The sequence below is a fragment of the Cricetulus griseus genome, chromosome 3 (genome assembly GCF_003668045.3).
Source record: "Cricetulus griseus strain 17A/GY chromosome 3, alternate assembly CriGri-PICRH-1.0, whole genome shotgun sequence".
NCBI classification, from domain to species: Eukaryota; Metazoa; Chordata; class Mammalia; order Rodentia; family Cricetidae; genus Cricetulus; species Cricetulus griseus.
The window spans coordinates 95,787,911-95,805,653 of record NC_048596.1 but is presented as its reverse complement, the minus strand read 5'-3'; the positions used below and the strand labels follow the sequence as shown (position 1 = coordinate 95,805,653).

General features: G+C 37.5%; 1 protein-coding gene across 1 annotated transcript; it reads right to left on the bottom strand.

Moving 5' to 3' along the window:
• Positions 1–341: 341 nt before the first annotated feature.
• On the bottom strand, positions 342–1,292 carry LOC100765771 (olfactory receptor 52A5). Its single transcript, XM_027408019.1, has one exon. The coding sequence runs from the start codon at positions 1,290–1,292 to the stop codon at positions 342–344; it is 951 nt and encodes a 316-aa protein (XP_027263820.1).
• Positions 1,293–17,743: the final 16,451 nt, after the last annotated feature.

Genomic DNA, 17,743 nt, shown 5'->3' with positions numbered 1-17,743 from the left:
CATTAAGCAAAACATAGCCAAAATTATGGGTATGTATTGGGTTAGAAGTTCAAAATTTTGATTTATAGAACTTGCTGAAGTAAATGCTAACTCTGAAATTTGTTTTTAAATATGACTCCACAGTGTCAGAAAAGAATATAAGACTGTATTTGTAATTCCAAGGCAGAAAAATACATAAAGTAATTTGAAATTAAAACAGAGTTAAACACAGTTGTTTTTATTTAACTATACTTCTTTAAATTTTGAGTACTCGGAATTCATATGCTATCACACAATTTGTAACTCATTCAATTTGCTATTTAGAAACCACACAACATTTCAACATAGGTAGTCACTAATGTTCACAGAGGTTTCTTGGAAAAAAGCGTCTTCAGGACTTGCTCACGGATTTGTTTAGTTTTAACACCATAGACAATGGGGTTGAGAAAAGGTGGGACTAACAGGTAAAGATCTGACTGGAGGATATGCACATAGCTGGGTATGTGAGCCCCAAACCTGTGTGTGAAGAAAGAGAAGAAGCCCAAGAGGTAGAACTGTAGGAAGACACAGATGTGAGCAATGCAAGTGTTGAAGGCTTTCAATCGAGCCTCCTTCTGGGGCAGCTGGAAGACAGTGATGAAGATTCGCACATAGGAGAAGGTAATGAAGACTATATCAAACCCTAAGATGGCAAAGGCAACAAGGAGGCCACATACCTTGTTGATTCTGACATCTTCAGCTGCCAATTTCACAATGGCCATGTGTTCACAGTATGAGTGGGAGACAATGGTAGTTCGGTAGTACTTAACGCGGCATTTGATGAGCAATATCATTGGAAATGTGAGAATGAGAGACCTGAGTAAGACACTAGCTCCAAGGCAAGTCATGAGTTGTGTCGAGAAGATGGTGGCATGTCTCAGGGGGTTGCAGATAGCCACATAGCGATCAAGAGCCATGGCCAGGAGGATGCCTGATTCTGTTGCTTGGAATGAGTGAATGAGTTCCATTTGCAGCAAGCAAGTATCAAAGGAAATCTGTGGCATATGAAACCAGAAGATGCCCAACATTTTGGGGAGAATGCATGTGCTAAGAGCAATGTCTGTGACTGCCAAAATGGCCAAGAAAATGTACATGGGTATGTGGAGGCTCTTTTCACTTTTGATTATAACTAAAATGAGAGAGTTCCCAATCAAAGCGATGATGTACATGATGCAGAATGGAATTCCAATCCAACACTGTACTAACTCCAGGCCAGGAATCCCAACTAGTGTTAACACAGAAGGCATGAAGACTGAGCCATTGAACATGGCCATGGTGAATCTGTCAGTAGAACTTGATAGTGGTATAGTGCTTCAACTTCTGCTCTCTGCTAAGACTGGACACATTAAATACAAGAGAAATTAATTCATTAGCAAAATAAATTCTATGTAGTTTATGATTAAGATTAGAAGTACCATCCTCTTTTTCAAATCCCAAATATTCCCCTTTCCAAAGGAATTCAGAAATTATTCAAAAGATTCTGTGTTTCTCCTTACCTGAGTCATTTTCTCTGAGAAAGTTAAATTCAATGAATCATTTATTTCTGCTCCAAGACCAAAAACATTTTTATCAAAAATGTCTTTTGCTAAATACTTGTCCCCTATGAACTCTTGTCTCTTTGTAACTGGAATACACAGAATGAAGATATTATAAGAACTTGAATCTTCTAAATATACATAATCCACCAGGGTGGGAGGTTACTCGGTTTTCTCAAGGCAAGTTTGTCAGGGAGATCTTATATGTCTGCCCATCATTAAATGTTGTTACAAGTCTTTTCATCATCTGGTACTTCTATAAAAGGATCTACTAGATCTTATGCAAAGTAATCTTTTGACCATTCAATCTTTCCCCAAGCACAACTGTTTCTTATATTTATGCCCATATTCTGAGAATGCATACTTTTTTCATTCATCCATATTTTCTGTTTTGGCCATAGATGACCCTCACCTTCCGTTTTCTGTACCTTACACATCATTTGTATTTAACAAATCCCCACCTTCATCCTCTGCTGTTCACTCTTCTTTATCAGTAACTAAATCACCTACATAAAGCTACCATTAATTTGTACCTAAGTGCTTAAATAATACTGAAAATAATGAAGAGGAATTTCTAAAGTTTTAATATATCCTATGCCTGTGGGAGGGAAACGACTTCTATAGACAAGATTTTTTGATGTTGTTTTTTTTACATTATTTCCTGGGAGACTATTCCCATGAGAGTCCTCTGCCCTTTATCCCCCTCCTTTAATTGCTCTCATCTACAACATTAACACAGGCTTAAAGACATGGTTCTCAGCAGAAGGCCTTTTCTTTGCCATGTATCCAAAGGTACATGGAGCATGGGGTGGGAGGGCTTGCTTTATGTTTACTTGAAACCTGTATTTATATCTCTTTCAAGAAATATTTCCACTGCAGAGGACATAATGTAGCAAACAACTTAGAAAGTGTGCTTATTTTCTTTCAGAAATCCACATACCTGTTTCCTGAGATGGTTTTAAGTATTAAATGCTGTGAGAGTGAACTAAAATGGTAAATTAATAAAAAGACAAGCCACATAAGTGTTCCTTCCCTTCCATTCAGAAAATATGTTAGTTGTTGAGCTTTTTTTGTTTGTTTGTTTTTGTTTCTTTTGTTTTATGCTAATAAATGTAGATTGTCTCTGAGGGAGAAAATGGTGTCTACCAGCCTACCAACTACCCCTTCTCAGTTCAGCTCAGTCAAGAAAACAATCTGGAGGCTGAAATTATAGATACTCCACCATGCCCTGTTGGACTCAGGGAGCTACATGGTCCACAACTGGCTGATGAAGATCCAACACAGTATTTGGGACCTGAAAACTACCCAGAGAAGCAGTTGCCACATGGGGTGTCCTGGGAACATCACCAGTCAGCAAAGCAGTGGCAGAAAATGCAGTCCAGAGACAGTGTAAACTCCCAGGTATTATCATCTTTTGTTTTTGTTCCATGAAAAGTTCCCAGTGCTTTCTTAAGAATCTCTTCCCCATATGCAAGTCTCACATTGTTCAGTCAGTCCTGCTCACCTGTGAGCAAACAGCCTAAATGGTGAAGAAAATGGAGACAATAGCAAAGGGAGAGCATCAGCAGCCTAGATGCCCAGAAGCATCCACAACAGCAGCTTCCAGAAACTATCTTAATAAGTGCCTCTGGGTTAGGCTTGGGGTTAAAAAGTGGGGTACAGAATTAAATAGAGAATTCTCAATAGAGAAATCTAAAATGGCTGAAAGACACATAAGAAAGTGTTCAACATCCTTAGCCATCAGGGAAATGCCAATCAAAACAACTCTGAGATACCATCTTACTCCTGTCAGATGGCTAAAATAAAAAACACCAATGACAGTTTATGCTGGAGAAAGGGGAACACTCCTCCACTGCTGGTGGGAGTGTCTACTCATACAGCCACTTTGGAAATCAGTATGGAGATTCCTCAGGAAAATGGGAATCAGACTACCACAAGATCCAGCAATTCCATTCTTAAGCATATAGCCAAAAGATGCACATTCATACAAGGACATCTGTTCAATCATGTTCATAGCAGCACTATTTGTAATAGCCAGAACCTGGAAGCAACCTATATGTCCCTCAACTGAAGAATGGATAGAGAAAATGTGGAACATTTATGCAATGGAGTACTACTCAGCAGAAAAAACAAACAAACAAACAAACAAAAAACAAGGGAATCTTGAAATTCCCAGGCAAATGGATGGAACTAGAAGAAACCATCCTGAGTGAGGTAACCCATATATGAATTTTAGACTTAGAGTAAAGGATTACCAGCAACAATCCACACCATCAGAGAAGCTAGGAAACAAGGAGGACCCTTGTTTACAAGGAGGACATACATGTTTCCCTCAGAGAAGGGGAAAGGGACAAGTTCTCCTGAGAAAATTGGGAGCATGGGAGAAGGGAAAGGGAGTTAGGAGAAAGAGAAGGGGAGAAGAGAAAGAGAGAAGAGGAGGGGAGGAAAAGACATGAGAGAGCAAGAAGATCAAGTCAGGGGAAAAATAGAGGAGAGCAAGATAGATACCATAATAGAGGGAGCCATTGTTGTTTTAAAGAAAAATCTGGGACCAGATCTACAAGGTTGACCCCAACTAACAATCTAAACAATAGTCCAGAGTCTACCTTTAATGCCCACCTCCAATAATGAGATTGATGACTACCTTATATGTCATCCTAGCACCTTCATCTAGTAGCTGATAGAACAGACACTCACTGAGCTGAACTCTGGAATCTAGTTGCAGAGCGGGAGGAGTGACAAGCAAAGGGGTCAAGACCAGGCTGATGAAACCCACAGAAACAGCTGACCTGCACAAGGTGGAGTTCATGGACCCCAGATTGATAGCTGGGAAACCAGCATAGGACTGTTCCAGACCCCCCTGAATGTCGATGTCAGTTTGGAGGTTTGGTTAATATATGGGGCCTCTAGTATTGGATCAGTGTTTATATTTAGTACACAAATGGACTTTGGGAGCCCACCCCACATAGAGGGCTCTCTCAGCCTAGATACATGGGGGGAGGGGTTCTAGGCCCTGCTCCAAATGATACCACAGACTTTGAAGATCCCCCATGGAAAGCCTCACCCTCCCTAGGGAGCAGAAATGGGACGGGATAGGAGGTTGGTGCAGGGCAGGTAGAATGGGAGGGAGAGGAAACTGGGATTGACATGTAAAACAAGTTTGTAGTTTAAAGAAAAAAAAACAAGTGCCTGTGGGAAAGAGCATGGAGTCCCAGACAGCACCCAGTGCCATTCTCTGTATGAGATACCCAGCTGCATCAGCAATCACTGGAGCCTCAGACCCCCATGCACATAGAGGAATGATCACCAGACCAATGAGTGGCCCTTCATGTACCTGGAGGAGCGATCAATGGAGCCACAGACCCCAACTGCACCAACTGGAGGAAGAGGGAACCCATGAAGAACAGGCTTTAGCTCCAACTGTACAGATTGAAGGAAGAGATTGGTAAACAATGTAAGAATACATTTAACAAAACAAAGAACAATACGGCACCACCAGAAACTAGTGTTTCTAAAACAGCAAGACATGAATATCCCAACATGGATGAAACAGAAGAAAATGATGTTAAAATAACTTTCTGAAGATGTTTGAGGCCCTTAAAGAGGAAATGAAAAATTCCATTAAAGAGATGGAGGAAATGACAAACAAAATATGGGAAGAAATCAACAAATCCCATAAAGAAAACCAAGAAAAAGCAATCAAACAGGTAAAGAAACTGGTTCAAGACTTAAAAACTGAAATAGTGGCAAAAAAGAAAATATAAACTGAGGGAATTCTGGAAATGGAAATTCTGGGTAAACAATCCGGATCTATAAAAGTCAATAATAAACAATAGAATACAAGAGATGGAAGAGAGACTCTCAGGCATTGAAGATACAATAGAGGAAATAGATTTCACTGATCAAAGAAAATGTTAAATCCAACAAATTCTAAACACAAAAGATCCAGGAAATCTGGGACACCATGAAAATACAGAACCTAAGAATAATAGGAATTGGGGCTGGAGAGATGGCTCAGAGGTTGGGGCACTGACTGTTCTTCCAGAGGTCCTGAGTTCAATTCCCAGCAACCACATGGTGGCTCACAACCATCTGTTGTGAGATCTGGTGCCCTCTTCTGGTGTGCAGATATACATGGCAACAGAATGTTATATACATAATAAATAAATAAAATTTAAAAAAAAGAATAATAGGAATTGAAGAAATAGAAATCCAGCTCAAAGACACAGAAAATACATTCAACATGAGCAAAGAGGAAAACTTTACCAATCTAAAGAAGGACATGCCTGCAGTACAAGAAGCTTACAGAACATCAAATAGACTGAACAACAACAACAAAAGAAAACAAAAGTCCCCTAACCATTTAATAATCTGAACACTAAACATACAGAATGAAGAAAGAATAAAGAAAGAATACTAAGAGTTGCAAAGGAAAAAGACCATGTAAAGGGAGACCTATCAGAATTGCACCCAACTTCTCAATGGAAACAATGAAAGCCAGAAGGTCCTGGACAGGTGTTATGCCGACACTAACATGGATGACCATGGATGACAACCCAAACTAGTATATCCAGCAAAGCTTCAATCACTATAGACAGAGAAAACAAGATATTTTATGACAAAACCAGATTTAAATAATACCTATCTACAAATTGAGCACTACAGAAAGTACTAGAAGGAAAACTCCAACCTAAGGAAGTTAGCTACACCCACAAAAACACAGGCAATAGATAATCCCACACCAGCAAATCCCAAAGAAGGGAAACACACACAGAATAACATCACCAACAACAAAAATAAAAATAACAGGCTCTAGTAATCACTGGTCATTAATATTCCTTAATATTAATGAACTCAGTTAACCTATAAAAAGACACAGGCAAGCAGAATGGATACAGAGCCAGAATCCATCCTTGTGCTGCATACAAAAAACATACCTGAACTTCAAAGATAGACATTACCACAAAGTAAAGGGTTAGGAAAAGATTTTCCAATCAAAATGACATAAGAAACAAGCTGGTGTTGCTATCCTAATATGTAACAAAATAGGCCAAATTAAAAGTATCCAAAAGAGATGAAGAAGGATATTTCATATTCATCACAGGAAAAATCTATCAAAATGGAGTCTCAATTCTGAACATCTATGCCCCAAATACAAGAGCACCCACATTTATAAAAGAAACATTACTAAAACTTAAATCACACATGAAGCCCCACACACTAATAGTGGGTGTGTCTTCAACACCCCACTCTCACTGCCAGACAGAAACATAACAGAGAAATAAAGGAATTAACAGATGTTATGACTCAAATGGGCCTAACAGACATCTATAGAACATTCCACTCAACACAAAAGAATATAACTCCTCAGCATCCCATGCGACCTTCTCTAAAATTCACCACATACTAGGTAACAGAGCAAATCTCAACAGATAACAAAAAATTGGAATAACCCCCATATCTTATCAGATCACCATGACATAAAGTTAGAATTTAACAACACTATTTGAAGAAAGCCCACAAACTCATGGAAATTGAACAATGCTCAATTGAACCACAACTGGGTAAAGGAAGAAATAAAGAAATTAAAGACTTCTTAAAATTCAGTGAAAATGACTCCACGGTATACTCAAACTTCAGGAACACAATGAAAGAAGTGTTGAAAGAAAAGTTCATAGCACTAAATGCCTACATGAAGAAGCTGGAGAAATCCCACACTAGAAAATTAACAGAACAAATGAAAGCTGTAGAAAAAAGGAAACAAACTCACCCAGGAGGAGTAGATGACAGGAGATAATCAAATTGAAGGCTGAAATCAATAAAATGGAAACAAAGAAAATATATAATAAAATCAATGAGACAGAATTGGTTCTTCAAGAAAATCAACAAGATAGACAAACCTTTTTCCAAACTAACCAAAAGACAGGCAGAGAATATATAAATTACCAAAATAAGAAATAAAAGGGTAGATATAACAATAGACACTGAGGAATTCCAGAAAATCATCATGTCATTCTTCAAAAACATGTACTCCACAAAATTAGAAAATTTAAGGGAAATGGACAATTTTCTGGATAAAAACCACATACCAAAATTAAATCAAAAAATTAAATAGACCTATAAGTCCTAAGGAAATAGAAACAGTCGTCAAAAGTCTATCAGGGTCCATAGAGGTGGTTCTGCTCCATATTCACTTAAGGTCAGAGAGTTCAAAACTATCCTTCCTCCTTCAAGGTTAAAAGTCCAAAACCTAAAGGTGTAAAGTATGGCTACTGAAGGATGTTTGGCCTAAGGTCTGGGTTTCTTATCTAGATAACAGAATACTTGATCTAAGGTTACTAGGTTTCTTAATCCTCAAGGCCTGATAGCAAGAGGCTTGATCTAAGGTATAGTTGCTGAATGTCTTAATCCTCAAAGCCAGACTATAAGAGGGTTGTCTAAGGTGTGGTTACTAAAAAATTTGGAGAATTAAGGAAGTAACTAAGTCTGTTGTACCTTATATCATGGTAAAGAAGTCTTTTGCCTTTCCACCCCTTTTGGTTGGACTATATAAAAATTTTGAGCAATAAACTTAAGGCTGATCCTGGTATTCACCAGGTGCCCTCCCAACTCTGTTTTTTGTTTCTTGTCTGTTTCTTTCCTCAATCCACACTTCCCCCCTCAGGTATGAACTGGATAAGTTGGCTGAACTGGACATGAACCAAAAAAAGTCCAGGGCCCCATGATTTCAGCACAGAATTCTACCAGAATTCCAAAGAATAGCTAATACCAATACTCCTCAAATTGTTCCATACAATAGAATGTTGCCAAACTCTTTTTACCAGGCTACAGTTACCCTGATACCCAAATCACACAAAGTCACAACTAAGAGAGAGAATTTACAAACCAATCTCCCTCATGAACATGTATGTAAAAATGTTCAATAAAATACTGACAAACCAAATCCAAGAACACATCAGAAAAAATATCCACAATGATCAAGAAGCCTTCATCCCATAGATACTGGGATGGTTCAACATATGAGAATCCATCAATGTAAACAAGCTAAAAGAAAAAAAATTACATGATCATCTCATTAGATGCTTTAAAATCCTTACACAAAATCCTATACCTTTTCATGATAAATGTCTTGGAGAGATTAGGAATACACAGAACAGATCTAAATATAATAAAGGCAATATACAACAAGCCAACAGCCAACATCAAACTAAATGGAAGAAACTCAAAGGGATTCCACTAAAATCAGAAACAAGACAAGGCTTTCCACTCTCTCCATATCTATCATTATAGTACTCAAAGTTCTAGCTAGAGCAATAAGACAACTAAAGGATATCAAGGGATACAAATAGGAAGGGAAGAAATCAAATTTTCGCTATTTGGTGATAATATGATTGTATACATAAGTGACCCAAAAAATTCTATCAGGGAACTCCTACAACTGATAAATACTTTCAGTAATGTGACAGGATCCAACAGTAACTCTGTTATAGAGCTAAAGTAATGAGAATAGCTTGGTTTGGCATAAAAACAAATAGGTGGAGCAATAGAATTGAATCAAAGACCCTGATATTTAACCCACACACCTATCAATACTTGATTTTTAACAAAGAAGCTAAAATTACACAATGAAAAAAGAAAGCATCTTCAGCAAATGGTGCTGTCGTAACTGGAGGTCGACGTGTAGAAGATTGCAGATAGATCCATATCTATCGCCATGCACAAAACTCAAGTCCAAATGGATCAAAGACCTCAACATAAAATCAACCACACTGGGCCTTATGGAAGAGAAAATGGCAAGTAGCCTTGAAGGCATTGGCACAGGAGACCTCATCTTAAATATAACATTGGTAGCACAGACACTAAGAACAATAATTAATAAATGGAACCTCCTGAAACTCAGAAGCTTCTGTAAAGCAAAGGACATGGTAAATAATACCAAACAGCTGGCTACAGAATGAGAAAATATCTTCACCAACCCCACATCTGACAGAGGGTTGATCTCCAAAATATACAAAGAACTCAAGAAACTAGACACCAAAATACAAAATAATCCAATTTTAAAATGCAGATCAAATCTAAACAGAGAATTCTCAACAGAAGAAACACAAATGACTGAAAGATATTTAAGGAATTGCTCAAAATCCCCAGTCATCAGAGAAATATAAATCAAAACAACACTGAAATACTATCTTACACCTGTCAGAATGGCTAAGATTAAAAACACTGATGACAATTTATGCTGGAGAGGATGTAGAGTGAGGGGGAACACTTCTCCATTGCCGGTGAGAATGAAAACTTGCACAGCCACTTAGGAAATCAGTATGGTGGTTTCTCAAAAACTTGGGAATCAATTTACATCAAGACTCAGCAATACCACTTTTGTGCATATACTCAAAGAATGCATAGTTATACCACAAGGACATCTATTCAACTATCTTCACAGCAGCATTATTCGTAATAGCCAGAACCTGGAAGCAACCTAGATGCTCCTCAATCAAATAATGGATAAAGAAAATGTGGTACATTTATACAGTGGGGTATTATTTTGTGATAAAAAGAAAATGACACCTTGAAATTTGCAGGCAAATAAACAGAACTAGAAAAAAAATCATCCTAAGTGAGGTAACCCAGTCCCCAAAAGACAAATATGATATTTACTCATTCATGTGTGGATTTTAGGCATAAAGCAAAGGATAACCAGCCTAGAGTCCACAAACCCAGAGAAACTAGGTAACAAAGAGGACCCTAAGACAGACATATATGGATCTGCGTAGGAAGGGGAAATGGACAAGATCTCTGGAATAAATTAGGAACACAAGAGGGAGGGGTATGGTAGAAGGGAACAGGGAGGAAAGAAGGGGAGTGGGAGGTAAACATGAAGGAAAGGGATGATTGAATTGGGGGAAGGCCAGAAAAGGGAGAGCAAGGAAATAATTATTTGATAGAGGGAGCCATTATGGGATTAACAAGAAACCTGGCACTAGGCAAATTCCCAGGAATACACAATGATGATCCCAGATAAAACTCTAAGCAATAGTGGAGAGGGTGCCTTAACTGGCCTTTCCCTATAATCAGATTGAGGACTACCAAAATTGCCATCACAGAACCCTCATCCAGTAACTTATGGAAGCAGATGCAGAGATCCACAAGTAACCACTCCTGGAGTCCAGTCAAAGAGAGGGAAGAGTGAAAATATGAGCAAAGGGTCAACACTATGATGGGGAAACTCACAGAAACAGCTGACCCCAGCCAATGGGAGCTCACTGACTCTGGACTGACAGCTGGAGTCAGTTTAGATTGTGTTATTAGCATCAATGTTCTGTGATATCTGAAACTGAGGGAAGTGAGTGTCTTGCTCTGTAGCTGTGACTATTTAAAACTTGCTGTGCAAACTAGGCTGACCAGGAACTGCATTAACCATCCTGTCTCTGTGTGCTAGGTACTAATCTACATATGTATGTCAGTATACACAGCTACAAGGTGGTGTAAGAAAAATACCTTGACAGTGGTTTACTACACACAGGATGGTAGGAAACAATGTGAATGTAGTAGGGAGTAGACTGGGAAACTAGTCAGTTGCTGATAGTTGCTGACTGGTGCAGAAAAAAAAAAAGACACATAAAAAGGTGAGGCTAGAGATGGCCTCAGGTTATGAGTAACTTTTCAAGATGAAAAGGGGCAATTTAGAGAAGAAGTAAGTGGGTACAAATTAAACACATTTAAAAGGAGAAGGAAAAGCCTTATCCCATTGATGCATCTGAACAAGCATACACACTACAGCAATTTGGCTCTTCTATGGAGGAATATATGAGAAAACTGTGCTACCTAGAGCTCCTATCCTGAGTCTGTATTTTCCAGAGTCTAAGGTTTTAAGAATTTAAGAATCAATATCCAAACTCCTATGAAGCCTAATCTGAATTCCCTACTATCTCAATAATCTCTGTCTCTTAAACTACCCCTCTGGTGATCACCATGCTCTATCAGTAAACTTTTGCTATATTCTGAAGCAGACAACCACATTGCAGGACAGCTCCCAAGTCAACCAGCTATTCTTTATAATTGTATTCAAAATACCTCCTCTTTATTTTCCATAAATGTTTTAAATCCATGTCCCCATCACAGATGTTTCTCACAAGGGATAGAGTGAATTGTTTAAAGTCTGCAGTTGGAGAAGACAATCCAGATGTAGATCTGTTGCTGATTATCCTCTGGCTCTGGAGATTGTTAACAAATTAAGTTCAATAGGTAAAATAGGAATAATGTATAGAAACACACTGAACAAAGGTCATGAATTTGAACAGGACGTTGCATTTTAAATATTTGGAAATTGTTTCAAAACACGCTTATGTCAGTAAATAGCATATACTGCCTCACAGAACTAGTGCCCGATGACTCTGTCACCAGGCCTAAGTGTGATATAGCTCACTTAACCACATAGTTAACACATTGTCTACTTATTTTTTCACTTCTGTTCACACTGATCTCTTCAGGTCCTCTGGTTTGCCAAAATTCTGCTTTAATTTTGTTATAACATATCTTGTTAACAATTTCTGAAAGATTCCAAGTACACAGATTTCTATTACTAAAAATATTTCTAATGTTGAAACAATCAACTCTGTTTTATCCTTCTACCACCATAGGGGATCAGCATGTTTCTATGACATAATTCTCTGTCTCCCACTCACAGTAGAGAATCTCAAACCCACAGATTTACCTAGAGCCATCTAATAAGATGTATGCAGAACTCATGGAGTATGATCTTCTTGATAGTTCAGTCAGTGAAGGACGAGTACTTTATACCATAATGTGTCTCTGTGGAAATGAATTTCCTACTCCCTGTAGAATCTGAAAGTTGAAAAGAAAGCATAATATGGCTGGCAAGTGGCTCATTAGTGTAGACCTATATATTATTTGTGAAGCTTCAAAAGTTAAAAAGAGAAAAAGGGAAGACTACTGTCAATACTAGGCAATTAGTTGCCTAAAAAAGGGCTTATAACAATTATTTTTTTATGAAAGTCTGTTAAACTTTTGGCACATAGAAACAAAAGAACCTTGATTTGTAAAGCTAATGAGAAAACAGGGTCACAAGATGACAAAATCAACTGTAATCACTTTTTTCCCCAAAATAACCACATAAAACACAAGTAAAAGCACTTTAATGAATTCCCACTAATTGATGATGTCTACATGTCTATTTTTAACTGGAATTCTAGAGACATAAACAGAGATTTCTCTTCAGGTCCATGAATGAAGCCTCAAACAACTTCCAGTTCCCAAAATTAACCCATTTCATTTGTGACACGAAATGCTGCTGTGTTTGAGTCACTTCTCAACAAAATGTTCCCATCAAAAGTTTGAATTGGCAATATGTATTTTAGTAATTTTAATATCTATTTCTCAGAACTAATATGACAGCCTCTGTTTAATGAATAGAAAGGATATGTGTTCAAAAACTCATTTTAGATGTTGAACTCTCAGGAAAAAACATGTAAAATATTGACTACGAGGGACTGAGTAATTACAGAGAAATAGGGTGATACAGGTTAAGGGACATAGTATTTATGTAAGCAGGTAAAATAAGTTGAAGCTGAGTAAAGCTAGAAAAGTATGTTGTGTATTACACATTACTAAAAAGCTAGATTTTAGTACCATTGCCAAAAATAATAGAAAAATTGATGCATATGCTAAATATTTGAATGGAATGTCTTTGTTCTATATCATGTATTTGAATTTGAACATGAAGTACTACATTTCTCTTTTGAAATACAACAGTGGGAATAAATTGACAATTGTGGGATCTGTAGTTAATAATGATTCAGGTATTTAGCTAGTTGTTGATTATTATTCCTTTTATAATAACTGGTTTTACAACCTCTCCTGTTTACAAATTACATATCTGAAATAAAGATAAGTGTGCATGTAACAGTGGCTTTAGTACTTACATTTTTCCATTCACCTAAGTCAAAGACTAAACTGTAATTTCCTATAGGACACATAGGTGAGGTAAGAGGCCTTTCTCAGTATATTTTCCTTTGAACTGCCTGCTCAATTTACTAATCCACTTTTGTTCAACCTATATCATACAGAGAAAATTATTGCTACATTAATTACTACTCCCTGTAATTGTCCTTAAATATATATAGCTTGACTGATAACAGATTCCCATGATCAAAATTCATGTAAAAAGCATTGTTTTCCATCCTATAATGTTCATTTTTAATTTTGTTATTTGTGATACTTCATACTCAGACGATAATGAACCCATGATTTCATAAAGACAAAGATACATGGTGTATATTTTTACTGCTGCAATTAGATGGGAATTTTGCCTTTCAATTGACTGTATTACTAACAAAACAGTCTAAGTTGATTTATGTATTTGGTACAGTTTATGCCTACTTTTTTGAATTTAATTCACTTGTGATTAATGAGTGTCTCTCACCTTATATTTGTTTTAATGTCTTATTCAACAATATCATCTGTATCACTTATTAACTTTCAGGTATTTCTGAAGGAATTTCTATATTGGTAATTGCTATTCCTTTTAAGATATTGATTTCTTATCGAGTATTCTACAGCATTTTGTGTCTCAAATAGTGGCATATCTGACTATGCAATGCAGAATTAATTTAATTTATTCAATCATTTATTTCTATTAGAGCATCCAAGATATTTTTCATGTTGTCTATCAACATATCATTTTTAATCTTTTGTTATTTATCACATAATAAATTATGTTATTTTATTTTCTTATTTTTCCATTATCATGTATGTGGCTTACATATGTGTCTAAGAATATTCTTTCTTGGTTCAAAAACCATGTGTGGATGTGCATGCACATGTGCCCATTGCACATGGAGGCCCGAGACTGATTTTAGCAATCATCATCCATTGCTATTCCACCTTGTCTATATTAAAGCTTACCTTTTTGATCAAACCAAGACATCACAGCACTGGGAGGCAGAGACAAATGGATCTCTGTGAGTTCGAGGCCAACCTGGTTTACAAGAGTTAGTTCCAGGGCAGCTAGGGCTGTTACACAAAGAAACCCTATCTTGAAAACAAACAAAAACCCAAGGGCTCAATGACATGTCTAATTTTGCTAGTCGGCTTGCACTGGGAATTCCCCATATGTGCCTTTTAAGGCTACAACTACAGACAGAACAGTGTGCAAATCAAGCATGCAAATGGATAACTGAGACTAATCTCCAGTCCTCACTTATGTGCAATAAACTCTTAGATGTTGATCTATCCCTTTGTCCACACTAAATTTTATTTTTAAAATATCCTATAATGTGTTCAGTTTTTTCAGCTATCCAAGATTCTTTTTTCTAACTTAAAATTTACACCTTCCTATTGAATGACATTGTCTCATGTGTGTGTCTCTCTGTGTATGTATAACAGAGAAACAGAGAGAAAGAAGTCTTTCATCTGTTGTTTATTCATTTATTTCAACACCTGTTTATCCAAAATCTGAAATTCAGATGACTTCCCCATCTACAATGCCTTCTGTATGTGCTTATACTTATCTCACTATTTCTCACTTATTCTTTATTGAAGGAAATTTAGACATGATGTCTGCAAATATATCAGACCCAGAAAAGTTGAAAACATAGGCAAAGAGGAGGGAACACTATGGAAGATAGATCCAGATCCAGATCCAGATCCATCGCCTCCTCATGTTGGACCTCAGGAACATAGAATCCTTTTTGTTTTCAATTTTCTTTATTTTTGAGTATTGCTGGCAAATATACAATGAATTACATCAAACTCACTGCCTCATCTCCAACTTTCCTAATTTTCCCTTTTCCTCTGAGAAGTCCAACTCCCAAATTCATGCCTTATTTTTTTTGACAACCCTACTAAATTCAGATAGTGTTGTCCATAGTGTATTGGTATGGGTGTTGGGCGACCCACTGGCTCATGGGAAAGCTACCAGTGGTCAAATCTTCAAGAAGAATCCTTAACCTCTACCCCTACCAAATTTCAACTTCTGATAGTTCACTCATATAGGACTGGGGCCCAGAAACCATCTACCACATCTATGCAGGTATTTTGGGTGAAATGATCTTTAGCAGGTCTTGTGCAAGAAACCACAGCTGCTGTGAGTTCTTGAGTGTAAGAATATAGCTGTGTCATGTCCAGATGGCAGTATTTCATAAGACACTTTCTCATTCTTAAGATCTTACATTCTTTCCTGCTTCTTGCCCTGTTTACGCTGAGCCTTTGTGCGAGTGTGTGGTGGTGGTGATATAGATGTCTAGTGTAGGTTGTGTAGGTTGAGCATTCAGTCTGTCATTCTAAGAACTTTTGCCTAACAGGCATCTCTCAATCAATTAGGCCTACTGCCTAAAGAAGCTTCTCTGGCCAAGACGGAGAAGAGGATAGGCCTATTAATAGAAACACAAATATTTCGAAAGCACTTTGAAACCATGACCAATTAACAACATAATAGCAGGTTCTATGGGTTTATGTCTTCCAAAACTATGGGTTTTTGACCAGGATTAAAGAAGCAGCATGAAATGCTGGCAAGTAGATGCTACAGTATTCAGGTTTGGGGGCTGGGTAAACCATTGTTTTGCTCCCTCTCCCCTCCCTAGCACTTGGAATCTCACCTTTTAACAGTATGAAAACTGGCCAGCAGGGATTCTGGAAATTTAAGATATATTTCTGTATATCCGGCAGTCAGAGGATGTCTTTAGCAAGAGGGTGTCACCATGTAATAATGGATTGTAACCAAGGATGATGGCAATAATGTGAGTAAATTTGGAGGTATGTGGTGTCTCCCTGGCCAATAAGTCATAAAGAGGAACCCATGCCTTACTCTATAATTTTCAATTAATAACCCATGTAGTCTTGAAGTGGCACAGTCCATAAATGTAGTAAACATCTATTCAAAGTTACTTTTAGGGACTGCAGTGATAGCTCAGTGGTTGAGAGCACTAGCTGCTCTTCCAGAGGTCCCAAGTTCAATTACCAGCAACCACATGGCATCTTAAAACCACTGTAATGAGATCTGGTGCCCTCTTCTGGTCTGTAGGCATACATGCAGGAAGAACTCTATACATAATACATAAATAAATCTTTTTTTTTTAAATTACGTTCACTCTTCCACCTCATCCCTACCCCCTTCAACCATCCCATACCCTCATGTTCTCATACCCCCTACCCTCCTCCTTGCCTTCCCCCGACCAGTTTACTCTATAGATCTCATCTAATTTCCCTTCCCAGGGTGATCCCTATCTCCCTCTTGTTACCTAGCTTCACTGGTGCTGTGGAATGTAGTCGGGTTATCCTTTCCTTTGTATCTAAAATCTGCTTGTGAGTGAATACATACCATGTTTGTCTTTCTTCTTATGGGTTACCTCACTCAGGATGGTTTTTTTGTTGTTGTTGTTGTGTTTTGTTTTTTTTTAGTTTCATCCATTTGCCTGCAAATTCATGAGGTCATCATTTTTTAATTTTAATTTTATTTTTTTACATCTGAATAGTACTCCATTGTGTAAATGTAGCATGTTTTCCTTATCCATTCTTCAGCTGAGGGCATCTACATTGTTTCCAGGTTCTGGGTATTATGAATAATGCTGCTATGAACATTGTTGAACAAGAGTCCTTGTGGTGTGCTTGAGAGTCCTTTGGGTATATGCCCAAGAGTGGTATCACTGGGTCTTCAGGTAAATTGATTCCCAATTTTATTAAAAAACACCATACTGATTGCCAAAGTGACTGTACAAGTTTTCACACCAACATTGGCGGAGTGTTGCCTTGACTCTACATCCTCTCCAATATAAGCTGTCCTCAGTATTTTTGATCTTAGCCATTCTGACAGGTGTAAGATGGTATATCAGAGTCATTTTGATTTGCATTTCCCTGATGATTAAGGATGTTGAGCACTTCCTTAAATGTCTTTTTGGCCATTTGAGATTCTTCTGGTGAGAATACTCTGTTTAGCTCTGTACCCCATTTTTCAGTTGAATTATTTTGCATTTTGTATTTTGATGTCTAGTTTCTTGAGTTGTTTATATATTTTGGAGATCACCCCTGTATCAGATGTGGGGTTAGTAAAGATCTTTTCCCATTCTGTAGGGTGCCATTTTTTCTTATTGGCAGTGTCCTTTGCCTTATAGAAACTTTTCAGTTTCAGGAGGTCCCATTTATTAATTGTTGCTTTCAGTGTCTGTGCAACTGAT

Excerpts from the sequence above, each read along its gene's own strand:
- LOC100765771 (XM_027408019.1), bottom strand. The coding sequence starts at position 1,292 with ATGGCCATGTTCAATGGCTCAGTCTTCATGCCTTCTGTGTTAACACTA.